The following is a 20597-nucleotide window of genomic DNA, read 5'->3' as shown; positions in this document are numbered from 1 at the left end:
TCATGATTCGGTTTTCATATATTTTTGTGCAGTGATATACATTATTAATAATAAACAAAAATTGCAAGCAGTGCAAAAAGTCTACAAGGCGCCACAATGTTCTACAATGCTACCAGAGGTGAGTGTTTTAATAAATGCATAAACATTCTTATGTAAGTGATAGTGAGAGAGAGAAAAGGAGCGAGCATGTATGTGTGAGTGTGCGTAAGAGTTTTTGGCATGCAGTGCAGACTTTCGCTCATCACCTTTCTGACTCCCACCACTAGTAATGCAAGCAGTGAGTGTGAGAGCGTCTTGCTCTGCTTTGATTTCTGGCTTTATTTGGGGGATGACCTGCAAGTAGTCAAAGCAGTTGTCGCAGTTATTTGAATGGTGCAGACGTGTTATTGTTCACAGCTATATGGGGTACAGTGTTAATTTATGTTTTATTCTTATTTTTAATTTGTAAACGTGGGTAGTGCATTACATTGCAGTCACATGTTTTACATACGTGCTGAGCTATGTATAAACAGCCGACTCAGTATCACAACAAAATCAGCTTACAATCTAAAACATGCTTTTATTTTTAATCTTACTATATTTTATTTGTAATCTGTTAAAATCAATTTAAAAATTTAATTAAAGTAATCAGTAAAGGTGCTTAATTTTAAATAGCCCCGCTCACGCCTGGCACGTTAATCTTGGCGCAATCTGAAAATATAAAGCGCTGCCTCAGCTGTTGTACTAAATGGCGGCAATCTGTAGCTGACCTAGGCTGACCCCAGCAAATAAATATATACTAATTATATACGAAATACATCAATCAAAATGTCCAAATAATGTATAAACTACAGACTGTATTTGAACTGAAACATGTGCCTAAACATGTGAAGATCAATGCACGTAACTGATCTATGCTAAGCTTCTTTCAATCAAAGTAAATATGCTAAACAAATATTGAATTTGGTTATTAGGAAAGTTGTTAGTACTAAGTGGACTACTGAACAGCTCTTAATTGTTTTGGGGAGGAATTTCAGTAAACAACAATGAACTGAACTTTGTGGCTAACAAAATATTTATTTAAACAATAAATTTTGAGCTCAAAATATATTTATGAGGTGTTTTAACGTTTATCTACAGGCGTCACACACAGTTTTGTTTTATTAGTGTATAAAAAGCCTAAAGGGGCGGCGACTGGCTCTCGTCTATATAATTAGAGCAGGTTTTCACTTAGTTTATGTTTATTTTTATGTGCTACTAACAGCTTAATGTCTTCATTATGCTGCCGCTTGGTATAAAATGAATTATTAAATTTCATATTTAAATAATTTGTATAATTTTCGATGTTATTGTGAGCGCTTATGTGTTTTTAATTGCACGTTTTGTTTTTAATTGATTAAACATGTATTTTGTACTTGAAGCCTGCGCTTGAACTTGGCCATTAATAATACCTTATATACATGAGACTGCACTTGCTGTACGACTCGATGTTTCAGTTAGTGCGAATATTAATATATGCGCTGATAAAAAGTGTTACAAGGCTGCCAGTCAGATTTATGCTTGTGCCATTTTTTATTTACGCCGCAATTAATTTAACAAAATAAAACAGGAACATTATGTTTTGTTTATGTGCGCGTAATATGCTTTAAATAAAAGCCAGAAGCCAGTCCCGTTTCCCGGTTTTATTTTTTGTATTGCAAGTTGAGATATGTGTGTGAATTGTTGATAAATAAATATGTGCAAAGTCATGATTAGCTGCCGAAATTCTAAAGCAATTAACAAAAACGATATTTTGTTTGTCTTTTTTACATTCATTTTCTTTGCAGCTCAATATTATGAGTTTGTTACTAAAATACTCTTACTTAGTGTATATATTATTTTAAACAAGTTTTTTTTTTGACAAATTTTTAATTTCTATGCTTAAAATTAAACAAGTTATACATAAATTTAATATATAAATTTCATAAGAGCATACAGCTTTGCTCTTTAAACATATTCTAACTTCTCTTAAGCTTAACTAAATTTTCAAAATACAAACCTTCTTTTTTTTGTTGTTGTCTGCAAAGCTTCATTAATCACTCGGCAAGCTTCTGATATAACAACTTAATTACTTACTAACTTACTGTCTGTTACTTTACCACTTACTATTTTATGCATTAACCATATATCATAATGTTAATTGCATTTAAGAAAAATTGCTTGCCAAGCTCTTTGCAATAGTCAACACATGCTCAGCGTTTCCAAACTTTCGGTTGAGCCAATCAGGCATCAAGTGATCATTAATTTTACAAAAAAAAAAAGGCCAAAAAACCTACAGCATGTTGGACTTTGAAATTGCTGACTCAATGAGTATACAAAGTATTAACTCTTGGTTTATTTGTATGACGACAGCGTTGAGAGCTGGGAAGGCTCGTTCAATCTGTGGCTTCAATTGCGAAATTCCTTTACGACTTGTTTGTTTGTTGTTCTGACCATTCAGTTAAATAAAGTACAGACGCATACAAATTTGTTTAAGTATTTCACGTATTTTGGTAATTGCTACGATTTTGTTAAAAGTGTGTTAAGATATATTATGTGCATATTTATTATTTTTATAACTTTAAGACATTTATATTTTATACGATTACTTAGTTATTTAATATAAGCAATAACTGTTTTAAATTATAGTATAATAATATACTTAAGATTTTTAATAAACTTAAATTTATGTTATATGTATTTTTGAAACTTAAATTGTTTATTTTAATGCATTGTTTTAATAAGTTATTAAATTTTAATAACACATTTCTTATATTGGTTTTTAATATTATTCATTTAAATATAAAATACATATTTGTTTAAGTAATTTACATTTTTTAATAACTGAATATTTACTACTTTTTAATAATAAGTTAGGTTAGATTGGAAGCTGCAGGGTTAATGTCCTCTAATCACTTTGTTAATAATTAATGTTTCGAACTGCTCATTAAATTTTAGTATTGTTTGAGTCTAAATAATATATTTATAGTGTAACTTTAAATATATTTACAAAATTGTGTCCAAAATTTAAACTAATTTTAAAAATTCTTCAAAAATTTTGACCGATTCGTCAAGTACACTTAGCCTTCGCCATGCCATAAAAATGCGTTCCATTTGTCGTTTTGTCTTGTTTTATTTATTTAATGTCAACATTTAAACGAGCTCTGGTTCTTTTGCACCGGCATGACACAGCATTTTATTTGATATGACTATAAAGTGTTTTTCTTGTATATATCGCATATTGTTGTGAATGACAAGTGCAGGGAATATCGTTTAAGACAAATCAAGCAACAAGGTTTCTGTCTTTGTTTAAGTCAAGGCTTTAAGTAAATAATAAGCAAAGTATGTACATGATCTAATAGATATTATCTATGCGTTACGCATGCACGTTTTGATTATATTTGCCCCAGACGGGGAGTTACAGGCTAGAAAACCGGAACTAGTTGATTCGATTGAATTGTAATGGAAACTAGCGGCTTGGCAACAGCAACAATAATAACAACAACAACAACAACAACAACAACAACAACTTTGTCGTCGTCGTCAGAGGTTTTAATTAGCTTTATGTGCATTTGAAGAAATCAAGAATCGATACAGAAAAACGAGCGTTAATTGATAATTACAAAGATTGTGTGTTTTTTTTTATGGCGCGCAGTTCACATTGACATTAGCAGCACGTGTGGCAGCTGGACACAGGGTCAAAGTTCGCTGGCTATTAAAAACTCAAGTGCAATTTGAAAAGAAAATTAAAATTTACTTTTGGTAATACTAGTGGATGCAACTTACAACTTTAACTAATTTGCATGCTAATAAATTACAATGTATTAGCAAAATATAATTATAGGGCATCAAATTTCTCTGGGGAATCATTAGTAAACAAATATGATCATCATCATTGATCAATTGCATGCTGTTCACATCAGAAGTTAACAAGGTGCAATGGAAACAAGTTTAACTATCATCATAAAGCGTAAACCTTCTGTATTGAGTCAGCCAATGATTAAGCAAGTTTTTTGCGCTGAAACAACCTCGGACAGGATTGCATTTGAAACGCTAAGGTTAGCTCTAGCCCCCCCCTAGTTTTTGCTATAAATCTATGCCTCATACTACAGTCTGTAGATCACCTTTGCTTAACTGTCATAAAATGAAATCTTTGCTCACATCAATTATTCAATTTTGAAATTGCATTTGATTTCATCGGCATTTGCTTTAGATTGAAGGGTTGGACTTTAAGCTGCATAGGGCACTTTTCCCACCATAATAAATATAATATTGGCTACCATTAATTACCATTAAATTCGAGTTCGATAAATAAAGTTATCCATTTAAGATAAATTAATTTAATATTCTAAATTTTAAGTTTAAAACTATAAAAGTCTGCAGATCAGCTTCCTAAATAAATAAATAAAAATATAATCTGTGCTCCCATCAATTATTCGAGAATTAAGCTATGGCGCTTAAGGTTGTCCTTTTAGCATTATTAATATTACTTTTCCGCTAGCTTTTAGCCATAAACAAATACAATAAAAACTATAATTTATGCTCCCATTAGCTATTCGAGTTCGAAATTGAAATTGCACCGCTATGAAGCGTAAAGTTGGAGTTTGCAGATAAAGGAATTATTAATATTTTATTCTATACTCTTTGCCCCACTCCCACCAACTATTTGTTTTCGAAATGAGAACCTTAGCATAGAAATTTGACTTGGCACCACCGTTGCTAATTTGCTCAATGGAAATTTCGTATTGCACTTTAATTTGTTTTGATTTCTATTTTGGTTTAACCCAAATTTAAGGTACACCCTTTGTGCTCAAATCGAATGTAAATTTGCGCTCAACTATAAATTATATGCCAAAGTCTGGCCTCCACACATCAATAAAACATTAAAACATTAAATTAGCAAACGTGTGTGCGTAGTTCGAGCTTCTAAATGCTTATTACATGCACTCAAGGGTCGACACTGACGTCAGCTGACTGTGGCTAATAACTGTTGACCCCTTGCACTCAGCTGATGATGCAGTCTCTTATCCCACTGCATTCCCAATATGTACACTGGCAATGGCAATTAGTAATTAATCACAGCGATCTTACAACTTCAATGCTGCTATATAATTAACAAGTGCGAATTAGCCAACCAAGTGCGCTAATTAAAGACTGAGATCCGTTACGACTGGCAGCAGTATGCAGTACTTAGCAGCCCCTAGATTCCAATTCCAGGCCAATTAACGCCAACTCAATATATCAATAACAGATTACATTTGTACATTTCTCATTGGTGCCATTTGGCTTTACACTAATCACAGCATCTATGCTCGCCAACTTACAAATTGCCAGTCGCAATTTGTTAAGCAGTAAACAATTCTAGGAAATTATTATAATCCCAGGCCATGCACGTTTTCAATTAAATTAAATCATATAGCTTAAGTGATCGAATTTTTTAAATATTTATGATATATTGAAAATTATTTTACAATACATTTTTGCTTAATTGAATTAACATATTTTTTAATTATTTAAATTGCAAATTTTAGACAGTTTATTAATAAGTTATAGAATTTATTAAAAAAGAGGTAAAAATGTTTTAAGCTAAAAGTTTTAGATAATATATAAAATATTTATATATATTCAAACTTTCATTTCCTAATACTTTAAACTATTTTTTTATGAACGAACCCGATTGTATCTTACAATAAAAAGGCAATTATTGCATTATGGTAAGAGAATTATAAAATTGTTGTGGTTCAAGTGTTGCAAAATTTATTAAAGTCCATTTATGTAGCCATAAAATGCCATGGGAACGAAAATTACAAGCAAAAGTTCAGATTTTTCTAAAAAATTGATTGAAATTGAGTTTCTTGAAGCGCTTAAGCTACAGCTTATTCGGATAACTCTATTAATTTCAGTCAAACACAGTCGTAATTTATTGAAAAATGTTTGTTTTTGTTTATAATTTGTTGCTGCTTTTTGCTGTCAAAGAGCGAGTTCAATAGTCCATGGCAAGGTCAGTTAGCCAGAGCCCCTAACAATGGCGATGAATTGACATCTCTTTAAAGACTGATTAACAAAACATAACATGCTATTGTTGCTATTGAAAAAATAATCAAATAATTTTTATAAGCGTATGAGTCAAAGATAAACAGCGCAAGAACTGTCAAATGCGGAAATGGATTAAGATAAAAATGAAACGTGTAACAAAAATTGCAACGTCAAGTTGAATGACACAGAAATTAAGTTAACAGTTGTGCTTAAAAGTTAACAAACATTGACTAGATGTTTGTTTACTTGAAGTGACGGAACTGGGCGGCGCTGAACTTGATAACAATAAAAAAATATCAATAAATTGTGTGGGCAATTAATATATATATAATATTATATATAATACAATTAAATTGCAAGAGCAACTTTCTTGCATAAAGAACGTGTGCAAAGTCTGAATACAAACAATTATCAATTGCTAGGCATTAATATTATGCAAGAACTTTTGCCAAACAGGAAATATTGATTGCTTGCATTTAGTCAAGAGTTTGGGATCAGCATGAGTGCGCGCGTATTATTATTAGTTCAGCAAACCCTCAATCTGAAACCGCAGTCAGTCGGTTCTCAGTCATTCCCCAAACGCGCGTCCCCCATATGCCACTTAAATATTTGCGAAAGCTACACTTAATACAAAAATGGGCGTGTCTGCTATATAAACAAAATTGCTCGCAACTCGAAATTGATAGCAATGGGCTTTCAATTAAAATGGACTTGTTTAGTTACAGCAACTCAACTTTAATGCCATAATTTGCGCTATTCGAGAAATTTCTAAAGACTTACCAAAAAGTCAAGAAATACAAACATAACGTATATAGCATGCATGCAAAATTGAAGGTGATTGAGTTTATTTTTTGTAGCTTTTTATTGAAACGCTTAACAAGCAACAAAAGCGACAAATCAAAACAACAACAACACCAGCAACTGGCAGTAAAGATAATTTGTGCGTTGTCTTGAGATCAAACAACTTTGTTTTTTGTTTTGTTTTCACACATGTGCGTATTTGTTGCTCGTTAAATACACATAGAGAATTTATGTATGTATGTACTGTTTGTTTACATGTAAATGTGCCAAAGTTTTCCATGTGCTGTCCGTACCACGCGTCGTATGAGTAATATGCGCTACTGAACGCCAGGCAGACAACATCGCAGCCAGCAGCTAGCTAATGGTATTTCCCCAAAATGTGAATGCGCGAAACTGGTTTAGCAATTCGCTTTGCTATTTGTTGTTGTTGTCGTTGTTGTTGTTATTTTACTGTGAAGCCAGCGCTAAGATCAGAAGGCAGAAGCGAGCACTAGACCGGCTTAAACAGCTGAGCTGAGCTCCAGCGCTTTACGTAACGTAAGCAACCTGAACGTAGCAGCCAAGAGAGTTAGAGAGAGAGCGAGCGCGCGTAAGAGAGAGCGCAACGTTTGCTTAAGAGCGCGACAGGCTTAGAGCTCGGCGCTAGTTGCGTACTAAACTCGTAGTCTGTGCAATCAGTAGCAGAATTTAAAGCCCCGTAACTTTACCTGGGCCACTAGCGCACGTCCGGGTTTCATTCATAAGCGAGCAACGCTAGCGAACGCACGCAAAACGCGCTTTAAGTAAAAACTAAACTAAGACAGCCAGCTAAACAGATCTATAAGATACCAAGCAAATATATACATATATCGATTACTATTTATACAGACTTAAGTCTACACAAGATTTTCAAGTGCCCATCAGTGCAAATTGAAAGTGTTTTAATTCTCGAATTTAAGTGTGTACTTATGTGTGAATGATGAAGGACTTTGGCAAAATGTTTGCGCGTCCCTACAGTGCAGTCAGTGCTAGCGATGAGGAGGCCGGCATTAATGCCAATCGGCCCAACTCGACGCATAATGATAGCTCAACCATGGCCGCAACAGCAGCTGCCTCAGCCATATCCTTGCCCAAAACAGACGCATCCTTGGCGGCGGCCCAACGTCGCAAAAGCTTGAAGGCAAATCGCTCCATGAAGCCCATGGACATTCTGGGCAGCTTCTTCAACGAACAGCATCACAGCAAGCGCAGTGCTCGCTCTCCAACACGTAAGTGTGCCAAGAAAAAATATATAAAAAATTAATACAAGTGTGAACAACTATTATTTGCAAAAGTGTGTGTATCAAATCCGAAGTGAAGTGAAAATATTTTTAAAAAGTTAAGTTCACTCATTCAAACTCAATAAAAAATTAACAATTGCGTGTCTTAAGTAATTTTAAAAGCCAGCGTACAGTGCTTCTAAAAGTTTTTCATTCAGAATTATCAAGTAAAAATAATAATACAATTTATTTTTAATTACTTAACAAATAGGATTCGTACAAGTCTCTTTAGTAAAGCTAGAAGTAGCATTAAAAAAAAAAGTTTTTCAATAAACAGCGCTTAGTTTTTTACTTTTTTGCTCACAATAAACTTATTAGATATGCATAGAAACAAATTTTAATGATTTGTTTAGCGCAATAACGCTTTTTTATAAATGAAAAAACGTTTTTTTTTTTAGTATTTCGCTTAATATATTAATACAGGACTATTAAGAAATTTTTATAAATCGTCAGCTTGTCAAGGCTTTAAAAAACGACTCGAAATTTCCAAAAAATTAAAATTTACCGACATCAATCAATTAATGGCAACAACAATAACGGCGACAACAACAATTAAGCGCATCTTTTGTTGTTCATCTTTTTTTTTTATATATACGGTCTGCATTAATTATTAAAATTCGTTTTTTTTTTTTCTTTGCCGCCACATGCGGAACAAACAGCTTTGAGCTGTTTAGCATAGCACTTTATGTTCGTTGTTGTTTTTGTTTTATTTAACAATAATTTATTTATAATTTTTGAGTAGTTTTGTTTAGTTTTAGTTTTGGTTGCTCAATCGCTGCCGACGTTGACTTTGACATAGTTTGCCCAAAAGTTTTCTCGAACTATCAATGCACTAAAGCGCGAGAAACCGAAACCAGAAGTTGATCGCATTTCAAACGCATACAAAACGCATTGTTTATCTGCGCGTGTGTGTGTTGTGTGTGGTGTGTTAGCCCTGAACTTGAACACATTGTTAGCCATATATGAGTTAAGCTAGAAGTTGAAGCAAACGCTTTTACTACGCGCGAGACTTTCGCAACTGCATTTTCATGCATTTGTGTGACCTTTAACTGTTTAGCATTAGTTATTGCTGGTTGGTGTTGTCAACTGCCAGCAGCTCACCTTCATTATCAACCCAAAACTGGCCAATAGCATAACATGAGAAAATAAAACGCGCGCTCGAGAGTTTCTTACAAAAGTCAAGAACAACACGAATTTCGCACATTTTTCTTCGCAGTTTGTTTACACAGCGAATTCAAATGAAAATAATAATTAAAGCACGGCTCTAATCAAATCCCAACAACAACAAAAACAACTAATGTTTAATGAGCGCTATTCTAAATATAAAATGTTCAAACGCAATTATTTGATTTGCTTAGACAGCTTGGCTGCTTCCTTATAAATGGCAGCAACAAAAATATATTTTGTTTGTTTTAAAAATAAGTATTGCCATATATATATATAAATTTTCAATTTAATTAATATTTGCTTTGAGAATTTTATTAGCATAACAAAAACACGAATTCTTACTTTAAAAATATATTTAAAATATATTTAAATATTGTATTTTGTTGTGTTTCAAAACTCGAATTTTGAAAAACGAAAGTGTCAAAAGTTAATTTTTCATGCAAAAAATGTGTTTTTGAATATTAATGTTTATTGGCTTAAATTAATAATTTGCATATAAGTAACGTATAATTTATAACTAGATTTAATACAACCAGTTGTTAGATAACTGTGCTATAATTAATCCAACTATAATATTAGCAAAACAAAAAACACACACACAAAGTTTATAATGAATACGACCAATTGATTCATAGAGCGTTTAAGACTATGACTATGATCAAACTAGTTGCTAATTAAACGAACTGAAACTCTGAACTTGACTACAAAATATAAATTGACAAAGGCGAAATTATTAAACTATTATAAACAAAAGCTGTTACAATTTATAAATTGTGCATAAATCAAAGTGCTCAAGCACATTAAACATGCAAAGCTTGTGCGCTGCCAAAAATTCTGCACGTGTCCGCATAAAGTGTTGAACACATAACAAAATAAATTAAAAAAGCAAACACAACATAAAAAAAATAAAATTAATAAATAATGTTTAGCAGTTGATTAAAGCGCGCGCGCTCTATATATAAATTATAAGCTGAAAATAAAACAAATTGTTAAACAATAACAAATATGTGTAGCGTTAACCGCCCAGCCTCAAAAAAAACAAAGTTTTGCTAAAACAAACAATAAAAAAACATAAATATAATTACAATAAAATTGTCTGCTCATGTTCAAACAGGATTTTGCGTATTTTTTGTCTTTTGCGCAAAACTAAATTAATGTGCAAAAGCGCAAAAAATACGCATACGTCTGTATTTATTTATGCAAAAAACCAAGAAAAAAAAGCGGTTAGCAAACAATGTGAACGTTCTAAAGACTGCGCATCAGCAACAAAAGGCGCTAATAATGCTGCTATGTTGATAACAGGATTGTATGTGTATATATAGCAGTCATATATATGCGCTGATTAAGCTTAAGCTAAACCAGTTAAGTTCTAAACCCAAAAGTATAGTTGCCCAAAAACGAAGCTTGATTGAAAAATAAAATAGGTTGGGTGTGCAATTTTAGTCAAAGAGAAACTCAACGCGACGAGGTGAAAAAAATGTTTGCTTGCAGTTATGGCTGTTGGCAACATGTTGCGGCAACAGTGAGAAATGTTGCAATCAATATTGCAGTCAGCAGCTTTGTTTACATCTCTTACCAAATGTTTCAATAGGCAAAAACTACTTGAATAATTGCCAAATCATGCTGCATATGGCAAGTGATTCAGGTATTAATATCTATGCGATGTCGACTATGTTGACGTTAGGCCGCATTACATATAGACAGCGGGCTTTAATTGCTTGCTTGGACTTTATAATGAAGTGTGGCGATCGATCGATCGATCAGTCACCCCGCCTGACTTTAAACTTGAACCTTTAGCTGACGTCATTTCGTTTTTAGATTAGAGCTGAACTGTAGTTGCTTTAGCACGTGCAGTCGCAATATCCTTCGGCGCGCAAAACGAAAGACTTAAGACACAAACTTGTTACGCGTGCGTTGCGTGCCTCAATTTTGAATTAACTGCGCATTCCCACGCAGCCAGAGCTTAACATTATTTGCCGCCTTGTCTTTGTGGGTGGCACTCGCGTACGTGCTGCACATAAACAAAACAACTTCAATAAACAAATTAAATGTAATTTCATTTTTTTGGCAAACAAACAAAGCTATTAAAGTCAAAGCATAATTTGCATCTGCAATGCGCTATTTGTTATTGTTATTATTGTTATTTTTTCGTCAACTTTCAAACCGATACACAATGGCTATTTATTGTAGATATCATATTTAAATATATAGAGACAAACGTTCTTTGTTTATAAGTTTGTCGCTTGCGGCACCTCAAGCCACCAAATTCATCGCCGGCCGTTGTGCATACAAAACGATTAATTAAAGCCCTGCGAAATTAATGAATTAACAAGCAAGCTGCACTTTACAATACACTGCAGAAGCCAAGCCAGTCAAGCAAAATATTTCATGCTTAATTTAAAATAATCTGCGAAGCTTTAGATTTCCAAATCACCACTCAGACTTGAGAAGTACTTGATTTTAATTTCATGCTACTTTTTGGCTTTAGCAGTTTCAGACTTAAGTCTCTCCACTTCTTTAACATAGCAGCTATACCCTTGGGTAAGTGTATGCCAAAGCAATTAATAATTGCTGTGTGAGCTTTGAAATGAAAGTAGCCGAGGGTACAACGTTGACTGCAGAGCTCAGCGCCTTTTAGTTTGGCTTTGACTTTGCAGCGAGCGCAACAATAGAAATTCCAATTACATTAAACTTCTAGCAATCTAGCCATGACTGTGGTGCGGCGTCGCATGCGCCGGCGTCAATCGCTTAAGGACTTTCTGGGCGTACTCTATTCGCAGCGTCGCTTCTCGCTGGAGAAGCTGCGACATTTGCAACAGTTGCACACTCGGCGCCAATTTCTGTGTAAGCTGCAGCATCTAAGTTTAGACTAGGCTCAAGCTCATTAAAAACAGACAAAGGGCTGCCCATTAGTTTAAGAATTCCAATGCAGGCGCAGCGATGAGGAAAATCCCCGTAGCAAAAGGCAAACTGGTTGCATTAAAACTGCAACAGGATTTGAACAGAAGAACAAGTTCAATGTCATCCGCAGTGCATAAGTGTCTGTGTGTGTGTGTGTGTGTGCAATAATAAAAACCAAAGCAAGAACAAGCCAAACAAGGCCGCAACGAATTTAATATGCGCTTTGTGGTTTCAAAACTGAAAGCATATTCAAGATCAAGATCAAGTTCAAGCGAAACTCAATTATGCAGCAGCTAGAATTATCCGAATTGAACGCGTTATATTGATTGAGAAAAGCAGTTACAAGTGAAGCAAGTGAGCTCAAGTGTAAATAAATAAGCTGCAAGTTAACTACTATTAACTATTTTGTTATGCTGCTCAAAGCAAACCAACGGCTTATCAAAAAAGCGACAAAAATGCGTCGCTTTTAATTATGATTTAAAACTGCATTAATATTCGCATTTGTTTTATTTTTAAATATTTATGGAAGTGCTTAAAAAATTTCAGGTTATTTTCTGTGTTTCCAAATTTTGATCTATACGATCTTAGTCAGCCATAGCCAATCGTACGACTTGGCCCCGTGCATTTCAATAGTCAACCCATTAAAAAGCAAACAAGTCAGCAGCGCCTTCGGATCGGTTTAGTAGAAAAGCAAAAGTATATACTTAGCATGAGAAAGAGCATAGCATATAATGTGTATGTATATATATATATATGTGTGTGTGTGTGGCTGTCTTTTTAATTAGCAACCAGTTTTAGTTTGCTTGGGATACCATCTTCAATAAAATGCACGTGTTTGTGCCACGCCAAAAGAGTCAGCTCAGCTTTTATTTATAAATCTTTATTGCTTTGACCACTGCACACTCATAGCTAAACAATTGTTGTTGCTCTGCTGCTGCTTTAATGAACAGATTTATATGCACGCATATGTCCATGCGGGTGGAGTGGGGTCAGCTGCCTGCATATGACGTTTGATAATACGTATACGCCCCGCATGCCGCACTTAGAGCAACTGTCATTGCTCACGAGTAAGTCGGCTGCTGTTTTTGCTTATTGTTGTAAATAGTAAATTGTAGTAAGTTGTTGTCGCAGGTCTAGCCTGACATCGTATTAACATAATTCACATTTATCTCTGTCTGGCGTGTTAATAAAGTCAGCATAAGCAACAACTTGTAGAATTTCAGGGTTATTGCCATAGCTTCCTATAAAAGAAATGCTTAATTATTTCAATTCAATTCATTTTGTTTGTTTTTTTTTTACTATCGCACGTGTTTACCCAGTTTACATGCCATGGGCTTAGGGCACGTGGTCTATAAATCATGGACAATAATGTTGCTGGACCCACCTCTGAGCCCCCCCCTCAAACATTTACGCGTGTCTGGCCATAACTTAGGCTCGTGTGCCAAAAACAAAAAAATATTAGAATCGCTTATGAATTTTGTTATGCAAATTTTTCGATTTTTGTTCCAAACATTTTCTGGTTTGACTCGCACACGCTGCTACTTATGCATAGTTAATTGTATCTTAATTAACGTAATGAGGTTATTTATATGTTGTCGGCGCATATTTCAATTGCATCTGATTTTTTATTTGCAGGTGCCTTTTTGTTGCTGGCCATTGGATTTTTGGCTATAACAACGGCGGTGCTGGTTAAAGTATTTCAACCCTATGATTTGATATTCAAATGGGTAAGTCGACAAAATGCTTATTTTAACTGCCGTCCTTAGCCTTTGGCAACACACACACACCAACACCACAACACCAACACCAATAGCAACACACACATTTTGCGTTTTCGGGGCCTTCGATACATTAATCGTATCGATATTGACACGTACTCCCTGCTCAACTAGAAGCTATATAATTGCAGCCCATTTAGGTGACTGCAATTTGGCCTACAAGTCATGCCATTGAGCAAACCATAATATCAGCTAATACATACTATATGTTGTATATATAAAATGCTTATTTTATTTTTGGTTTGCAGAAATTGATTATGGCCGAAAACGGTGAGATTTTCAATCTCTGGGCCAAACCACCAGTCGATTTGTATATCAAAATATATTTATTCAACATTACCAATGCTGAGGCCTTTCTGGCGGGTCGCGAAAAGTTGCAAGTGGAACAAGTGGGTCCCTATGTCTACAAGTAAGTGAAACCCACCATTTTTCTATATTCAAATCATTTATTGATTGCTTGCCTCTTTATAGGGAGCTGATGACACATGAGAATATTACGTTCAACGATAATAATACAGTGTCTACAACGCCAAGTCATCCATTGGTTTGGCAGGAGCATATGTCCGAGGGTCGTCGGGAGGATGATGAAGTTGTTATGCTTAATATTGCTATGCTGGTGAGTTGGAAAATTAATATATAAAAACAGAAAAAATTAAGCCAGAAAAGCTAAATAAAATTGCAAGCATTTAGTTACAGCACTTAAAAGTAAATTATAAATTAAATTAAGATTTCAAACTAATATAGGCTGCTATTCATTTTCCATAAAATCTATACAACTCTTGTTTTCTTTTTAAATATATCTAGGTGTGTACAAATATTTAGTGAAATATTAACTTTCATTTATTGTTATTATCAATGTGATTTATTCGTATTAAGTAATAGAGTTTGCATTAATTACAGTTAATCTACTTGAATTAAATAACAAAGTCTTGCATAAAAGTTGCGACACATTTAATTGCAATAATTTTTCCACTTACTGTAGACTGTATAATATTCTTGAGCTCAAAGCCCGATCAGCTGTCGGATATGATGCAATCTGATGACAGATTATTGACTTAATCGATAAACTGTAATCAATGGCAATTCGCCAAGTTTAGAAAAAAAAATAAGAAATGCAGTTGTTGCATTTGGTGGAAAATTACGACAAATTAATGCCGTTATGACGATAACAATAGTAAATCGCGTGCCGTGCACCTGATGAAAAACAAAAACCACAAAGCAAATAGCAATAGCAATAACAATAGCAATGACACGCTCACGTTTAGTACAATAAACGATTACAACAATTACAAAAAGGCTAATTTCAAGTGACGTTAAAAGTTTGCCTGCCTGCCAACAAGTTGAAAACTAAATGTTTGGCAATTAATTTACACATCAACAAGTGTGTGCGCGTGGGTGTGAGTGAGTTAGAGCTATCTAGAGAGAGAGCGCGAGTGCATTTGCTCTCAAAACGTTACGCACTCTCTCTCTCTCTCGATCTCTGTCGCTCTCTCTTTCTCTCTGGCAATATGCAATTTATGCTTGTCATTTTGTCAGCTGTTGTTGTTACAACAATAATTGGCATTGCCTGTGTGTGCGTGTGTGTGTGAGGGGGCGTGTTTGTTATTGTCAGCAATTTTCACTGATTAATGAGAATTTTGCATAGCGAAATCGTAAACAAATCACAACACAAACTGTATACATACTATATACTTTGTATATATACACAAAGCAATTTATGCACATTACGCTATAATTAATTGTTGACTTTATGATGTTTCAATTAAATGGTTGATTTTTTTCAACTCATTAAATTAGCATAGCTGTAACTGAAACTTGCTTAATTTATGCCTAAACGCATTAACAGCAAGAAAGTAAAAATGAAAAGCTTTTCTGTTCTATGTCTGGGTTGTTCATCAAGCAGATGATTGGATTGATAGGCTTGATTGCATCCGGGTGCAAATATTAGAGAGCCCCCCAAATTGATGAATAATGCATTTAGCTTCAGTTTGTCAAGAGTTTGTCAGTTGCAATATTAGCTTAGTTAACAGGAAATTGGCAATTATCATATATTAAGTGCTCCACTTATTGAATGTAATGGGCGGCGGTCCGGTAACGAGCCGCTGAGACTGGCACGAAAATTCTAAAGCATCCTCTAATAGCTGCTGGGGCGTTAACTACTTTACACACACGTGCCATAAAGTACTTTATTTATTTGCCACAACTTTAATTAACATTGTGCTTGTGCTTTTTCCTTATCTTTTCATCAGGCCATATCTCATCTGACGGCCAATCATAATTATTTCTTTGTGCGTCTGCCGCTTCAAGGCCTTTTTGCCAGCACCAAATCGGAGCCGATTGTTCGCATGACAGCCAAGGAGTTCATGTTCGGATATCCCTCAGCGCTGGCCACGCTGGGCAACACATTCTTGCCCAACTGGATCTCGTTTGAGAAAGTGGGTCTGATCGATCGCATGTATGACTTCTCATCGGATTTCGAGACATTCTATACGGGTGTGCCCAATCCGGCCATATCGGGTCTATATGCCACATATCGCGGCGAGACAACGCTGCCCAATTGGGAGACCGATCATTGCAGCAACATTGAGTACGCATCCGATGGCACCAAGTTCAAAAGCTTCATTCAGCCCAACGATACCGTCAAATTCTTCAGAAAAAGCATGTGCCGGCCCATCAATTTGGTAAGTTAACTTTAAGAATTATATGAGAAGTAAAGCTATTATTGATAAAGAATCAAAATATCAATATATATTTTAAATATAAGTGATTGTAGATTTGATTTTACAATCAAAATGATTTGTAAATTTAACTAAATAACTTATTTAAATCTCTTACAGTATCGCGTTGGTGAGGAGCGCACTTTTGGCAGTCTGAGGGGCTATGACTATGTCTTTGAGGATAATGCCTTTGATAATGGCGCTACTAACGAGGCCAACAAGTGCTTCTGTCGTAATGGTAAGTTCTGGAACTTGAACTACATAAGCTTGTTAACACAATTATTTAAAGCGTTGCACTCATTGCACTTTAATTGACTTTGAGCAATTATAAACCTTTGCTTGATTAGTTTATAAAGCGTCATTCCTTATAACTTGCGTCAGTTTAATATAATTGCTACAAATTCTTGTTAGCACAAGCTCAAAGCAAAGCTAGTGTGAGTGCTATTCACTTAGCCGAAACTAATAATAACTAAATTATAATTAAATTAAATCTATGTGTGACGCATCTAAGAATATTTGCAACACGCTATCCCCTTATAAGGGGCAGAGGGGCAAGCACGCAATGACATGACTTTGCGAAAAAGTTTTCCGTATGACTTACTCACCTTACAAAGTGCCTGAGCCCCCCCCCACTAAGCCCATTTTTGATTTCTGTTTTCGTTGCAGGCGATTGTCAACCAGTTGGCCTTATTGACGTCACGGACTGTTATTACGGTTTTCCAATCTCGCTAAGCTTTCCGCACTTTATGAATGGCGATGTGGGTCTGGTGGAAAATGTAACTGGCATGAATCCCGATCCTGAGCAGCACTCAACAGCGTTTGTCATACAACCGGTAAGTGAACAAGGTCAAAATTGTTTGTCGCTGTCGTTATTATTATTGTTATTGTTGTTGCGTTAACTTTCAATTTGTCAATCAAGCGTTTAACTAAATGCACTTAAATATTGAACAGCATTTAATTAAATATTCACATTAACTATAACAATTAGCTTTTGAAAATATTTATATTATTTTTTGCTCACCTCGCGTGGAAGTTAATTGCATAGTATTGACTTTATATTTATATTTACATTTCCGGCTAATTAAGTTAACGGTTAATTCAGCCAGTCACGATTAAGCTGATTTTTATTCTAAAAAAACATAAATAAGAGCATATAGTATAACAGGAAATTGGCATAATTTTAAGTGCTCAATAGCTCATTCTATAACTTAAACAGCATAAATCAGTCAACAATGGTTTCCGTTAGCTTATCGCTTAGTTATCGATAGGCCAGGCAGAAGGTTAGTGCTGGCCGGTGATGTACTGAACTTGAAATTACAAATGCCAGCATACTATACTTAATAATAGTAGTACAACAATTAAAAACGTATCAATCAACACAATTGCTGGAATGCCAAGTGCAAGTATTACCAGTTTACAATTCCGCCAAAATGTAGCTAAGGACAGGCCTACATTTAGTTAAGACACAACCAGGCAATTAAATGAAATTAGGCCAAGTGCAGCCAAAATGGTGTCGTACTTGAACAATATCAACAACAACAACAGCAACAATGATATTGATGCTTGTATTGGTGAGCTTCATAAATTAATTGCATATTTGTGCGCATTGTTTTTTTCAGGAATCCGGTCTGCCGTTGTCGCTGTCCGTAAAAGTGCAAATCAACATGCATTTCAAGGATCTGCAAAACTATCCGCAAGTTTCGCGGTTTAGTCACCTCACAGCACCCATGCTCTGGTTTGAGATTGTAAGTATACACTGCAAAAAAAAAGTGTCTATTAAAATCAGATTAAAAACAGCTTAAGCCTTTTTTGTTACAAAGCTTTTTTTTCATTACAAACTTAAAACGTTTTTTTTTTCTAAAGTTTTGCCTTAAAATTTGAATTATTTATGAGTTTAAAAATATAGTATTGTATAGTATACATTTATTGGAAAGTTTAACAATTTGAAATAAAAAGAAAGCAAAAGATTTATGTACACACTTAAGTAAGAATAATTTATTTATCTATTATTACTTATGTATTTGCTAGATGATGCCCAAGCTGCCCGATGAGCTGGACACACGATTCAATTTCTACTTAAACCTGCTGCCCCTGGTCAATCCCATTGGCTTCTGGGCTGCGCTGCTGCTGGGCGTCTGTCTGCTGATTTATGCCATAACCCGCGCCACACTGCACATGTCCAGCTTTACCCGCCAGGCCACCAACATCTCCGATGGCAAATATGCGCGCGCCAATCTGCTGCAGAATCTGGCGGGCAATGTGGCCGGCATTGGCTCTGGCAACCAGGTGTATAATCCCTGCGAGCTGCAGCTGCTGGATGACAAGAAGCATGTGATTATACGCGACAGCGCGGAACAGGAGCAGTCGTATCAGGAACGCCGTCAGTCTGCCTTTGCCTTGGAACTGGAGCCTGCGATCTCCGATGCGGAAAGCAGCGATGAGGGCAATGAGAGTGATACGGTGACGCTTAGTCGCAACTCCACCACATCGAGCTCCTGCATCGAAGTGGAGAACTGCGATGATTGCCTGGATTGCTTTGAGGAAAGCGATTTGCAGTTGGATGCAGTGCAGCAGAGTAGCAAGCAAGAGGTAAGCAGAGCTTTTTGATTATATCATCGTCTTTTTAGTGGGTGAACGCTTAAAGGAAATCGCCGCCAAGCAGTCTAACATGTCTGCGGTTACGTCGCGTTGTTGTTTTATGGCCAGAAAAGCAAAAAAATAAATTTACGGGCACGTTAAAAATAAAATTCATTAAGTTTGGGAGTCGCGGGCAGCAACAGCAGCAGCCACACCTCAAACTCGTTTTCTTTTGAGCGTAGAGACGCGTGTGTGCGGATTCTATAGTAGCATTTGCATATATTTGATATGTTAATTAATCTCGAATGCTTTCTTTTTAATGCTTATTTACAGCTGGGCGTTAGTTTGGCCAGCAGTGGATTTGCCTCTTCGCCTGCCTCCGCCAGCAGTTACAGCTCGAACTCGAGCTCGCCGATGTTTGCGGAGAGCAATAAAAACCCAAACAGCGAGGCGAATAGTCACGGTCGGAGCAATAGTTGGTTACCCTATGCCCATCCGGAGCAGTTTGGCGGTATAGCAACAACGAAGCCATAATTTTTAGAAATTTAAGTTACACGTTTAGCTGTTAGTTTAGGTTGTCGGTAAATGCATGCATACTATACTATACTATATACTATAATTTAGCAAATATGTATGTGCATATGTGTGTGTCTTTTATGTTGGGCATTGGCATCGCCGCTTTGGTTTGATATAGCATTTGAGATGTATTGTAAATAATATGAAAACCAATTGCTGGTTTTATTACTGTGATAGCTTTAAAAAACAAAAAACAAAAACATAACGATTGTAATTGTCCCCGACCCACATATGATACATAGCTATACATATATATAAGTGTAAGCAGCCTTAAACATACTTAGTGTACACGCGCGCCACCTCCATGAGGTATCCAACAAAATAATTTGAATTTATAACTGAATTATAGCAAATTATCAGACGGGAGTCAATAAGAGAATTTGCACAACAATTGTAATTCGAGTTTTTAAATCTATGCTAAGAATTGCTGTGATTTTTGTATTGAAGCAGAATTTATGCGTAAGCACAAGTTAAAAATATCTTAGCCCTAGACTATGTAATTTAGCATTTAATCTGCAGTAAATGCAATAATTTAAATAAAAAAATATGAAAAATATTAAGTCGACTGTATTGTATTATTAATGAATGAAAAGTAAGATTATTAACTCTTGCTTACTCGTTCATTTGAAAGTTTTGAGCGCGGCACTTTAAATATTTGTAAACGTTGAGTAGTGTGCCCAGCTGGATGATTTTTGATAACACCAGTCTAAACTTGTTCCGATATATTACTAGTTCCGATATTTTGCTCA

General features: G+C 35.2%; 1 protein-coding gene across 3 annotated transcripts; it reads left to right on the top strand.

Moving 5' to 3' along the window:
* LOC108608282 (scavenger receptor class B member 1) lies at positions 1-20371 on the top strand. Of its 3 annotated transcripts, XM_017999597.2 has the most exons (11): positions 99-118; positions 7773-8081; positions 13836-13927; positions 14227-14387; positions 14450-14594; positions 16228-16659; positions 16816-16933; positions 17362-17528; positions 18315-18440; positions 18724-19284; positions 19606-20371. In XM_017999597.2, exons 2-11 carry the CDS (start codon positions 7790-7792, stop codon positions 19804-19806), a joined length of 2295 nt encoding a protein of 764 aa, XP_017855086.2. In that variant the 5' UTR covers positions 99-118; positions 7773-7789; the 3' UTR covers positions 19807-20371. The 3 variants fall into 3 exon arrangements, with proteins under 3 accessions (XP_017855087.2, XP_017855086.2, XP_017855085.2); XM_017999598.2 differs by lacking the exon at positions 7773-8081 and having other exon boundaries at positions 1-118; XM_017999596.2 differs by lacking the exon at positions 99-118 and having other exon boundaries at positions 7577-8081.
* Positions 20372-20597: the final 226 nt, after the last annotated feature.

The sequence above is a fragment of the Drosophila busckii genome, chromosome 2L (genome assembly GCF_011750605.1).
Source record: "Drosophila busckii strain San Diego stock center, stock number 13000-0081.31 chromosome 2L, ASM1175060v1, whole genome shotgun sequence".
Classification (NCBI taxonomy): Eukaryota; Metazoa; Arthropoda; class Insecta; order Diptera; family Drosophilidae; genus Drosophila; species Drosophila busckii.
Note: the sequence above shows the minus strand (reverse complement) of the source record. Positions and strands in the feature narration are given on the sequence as shown.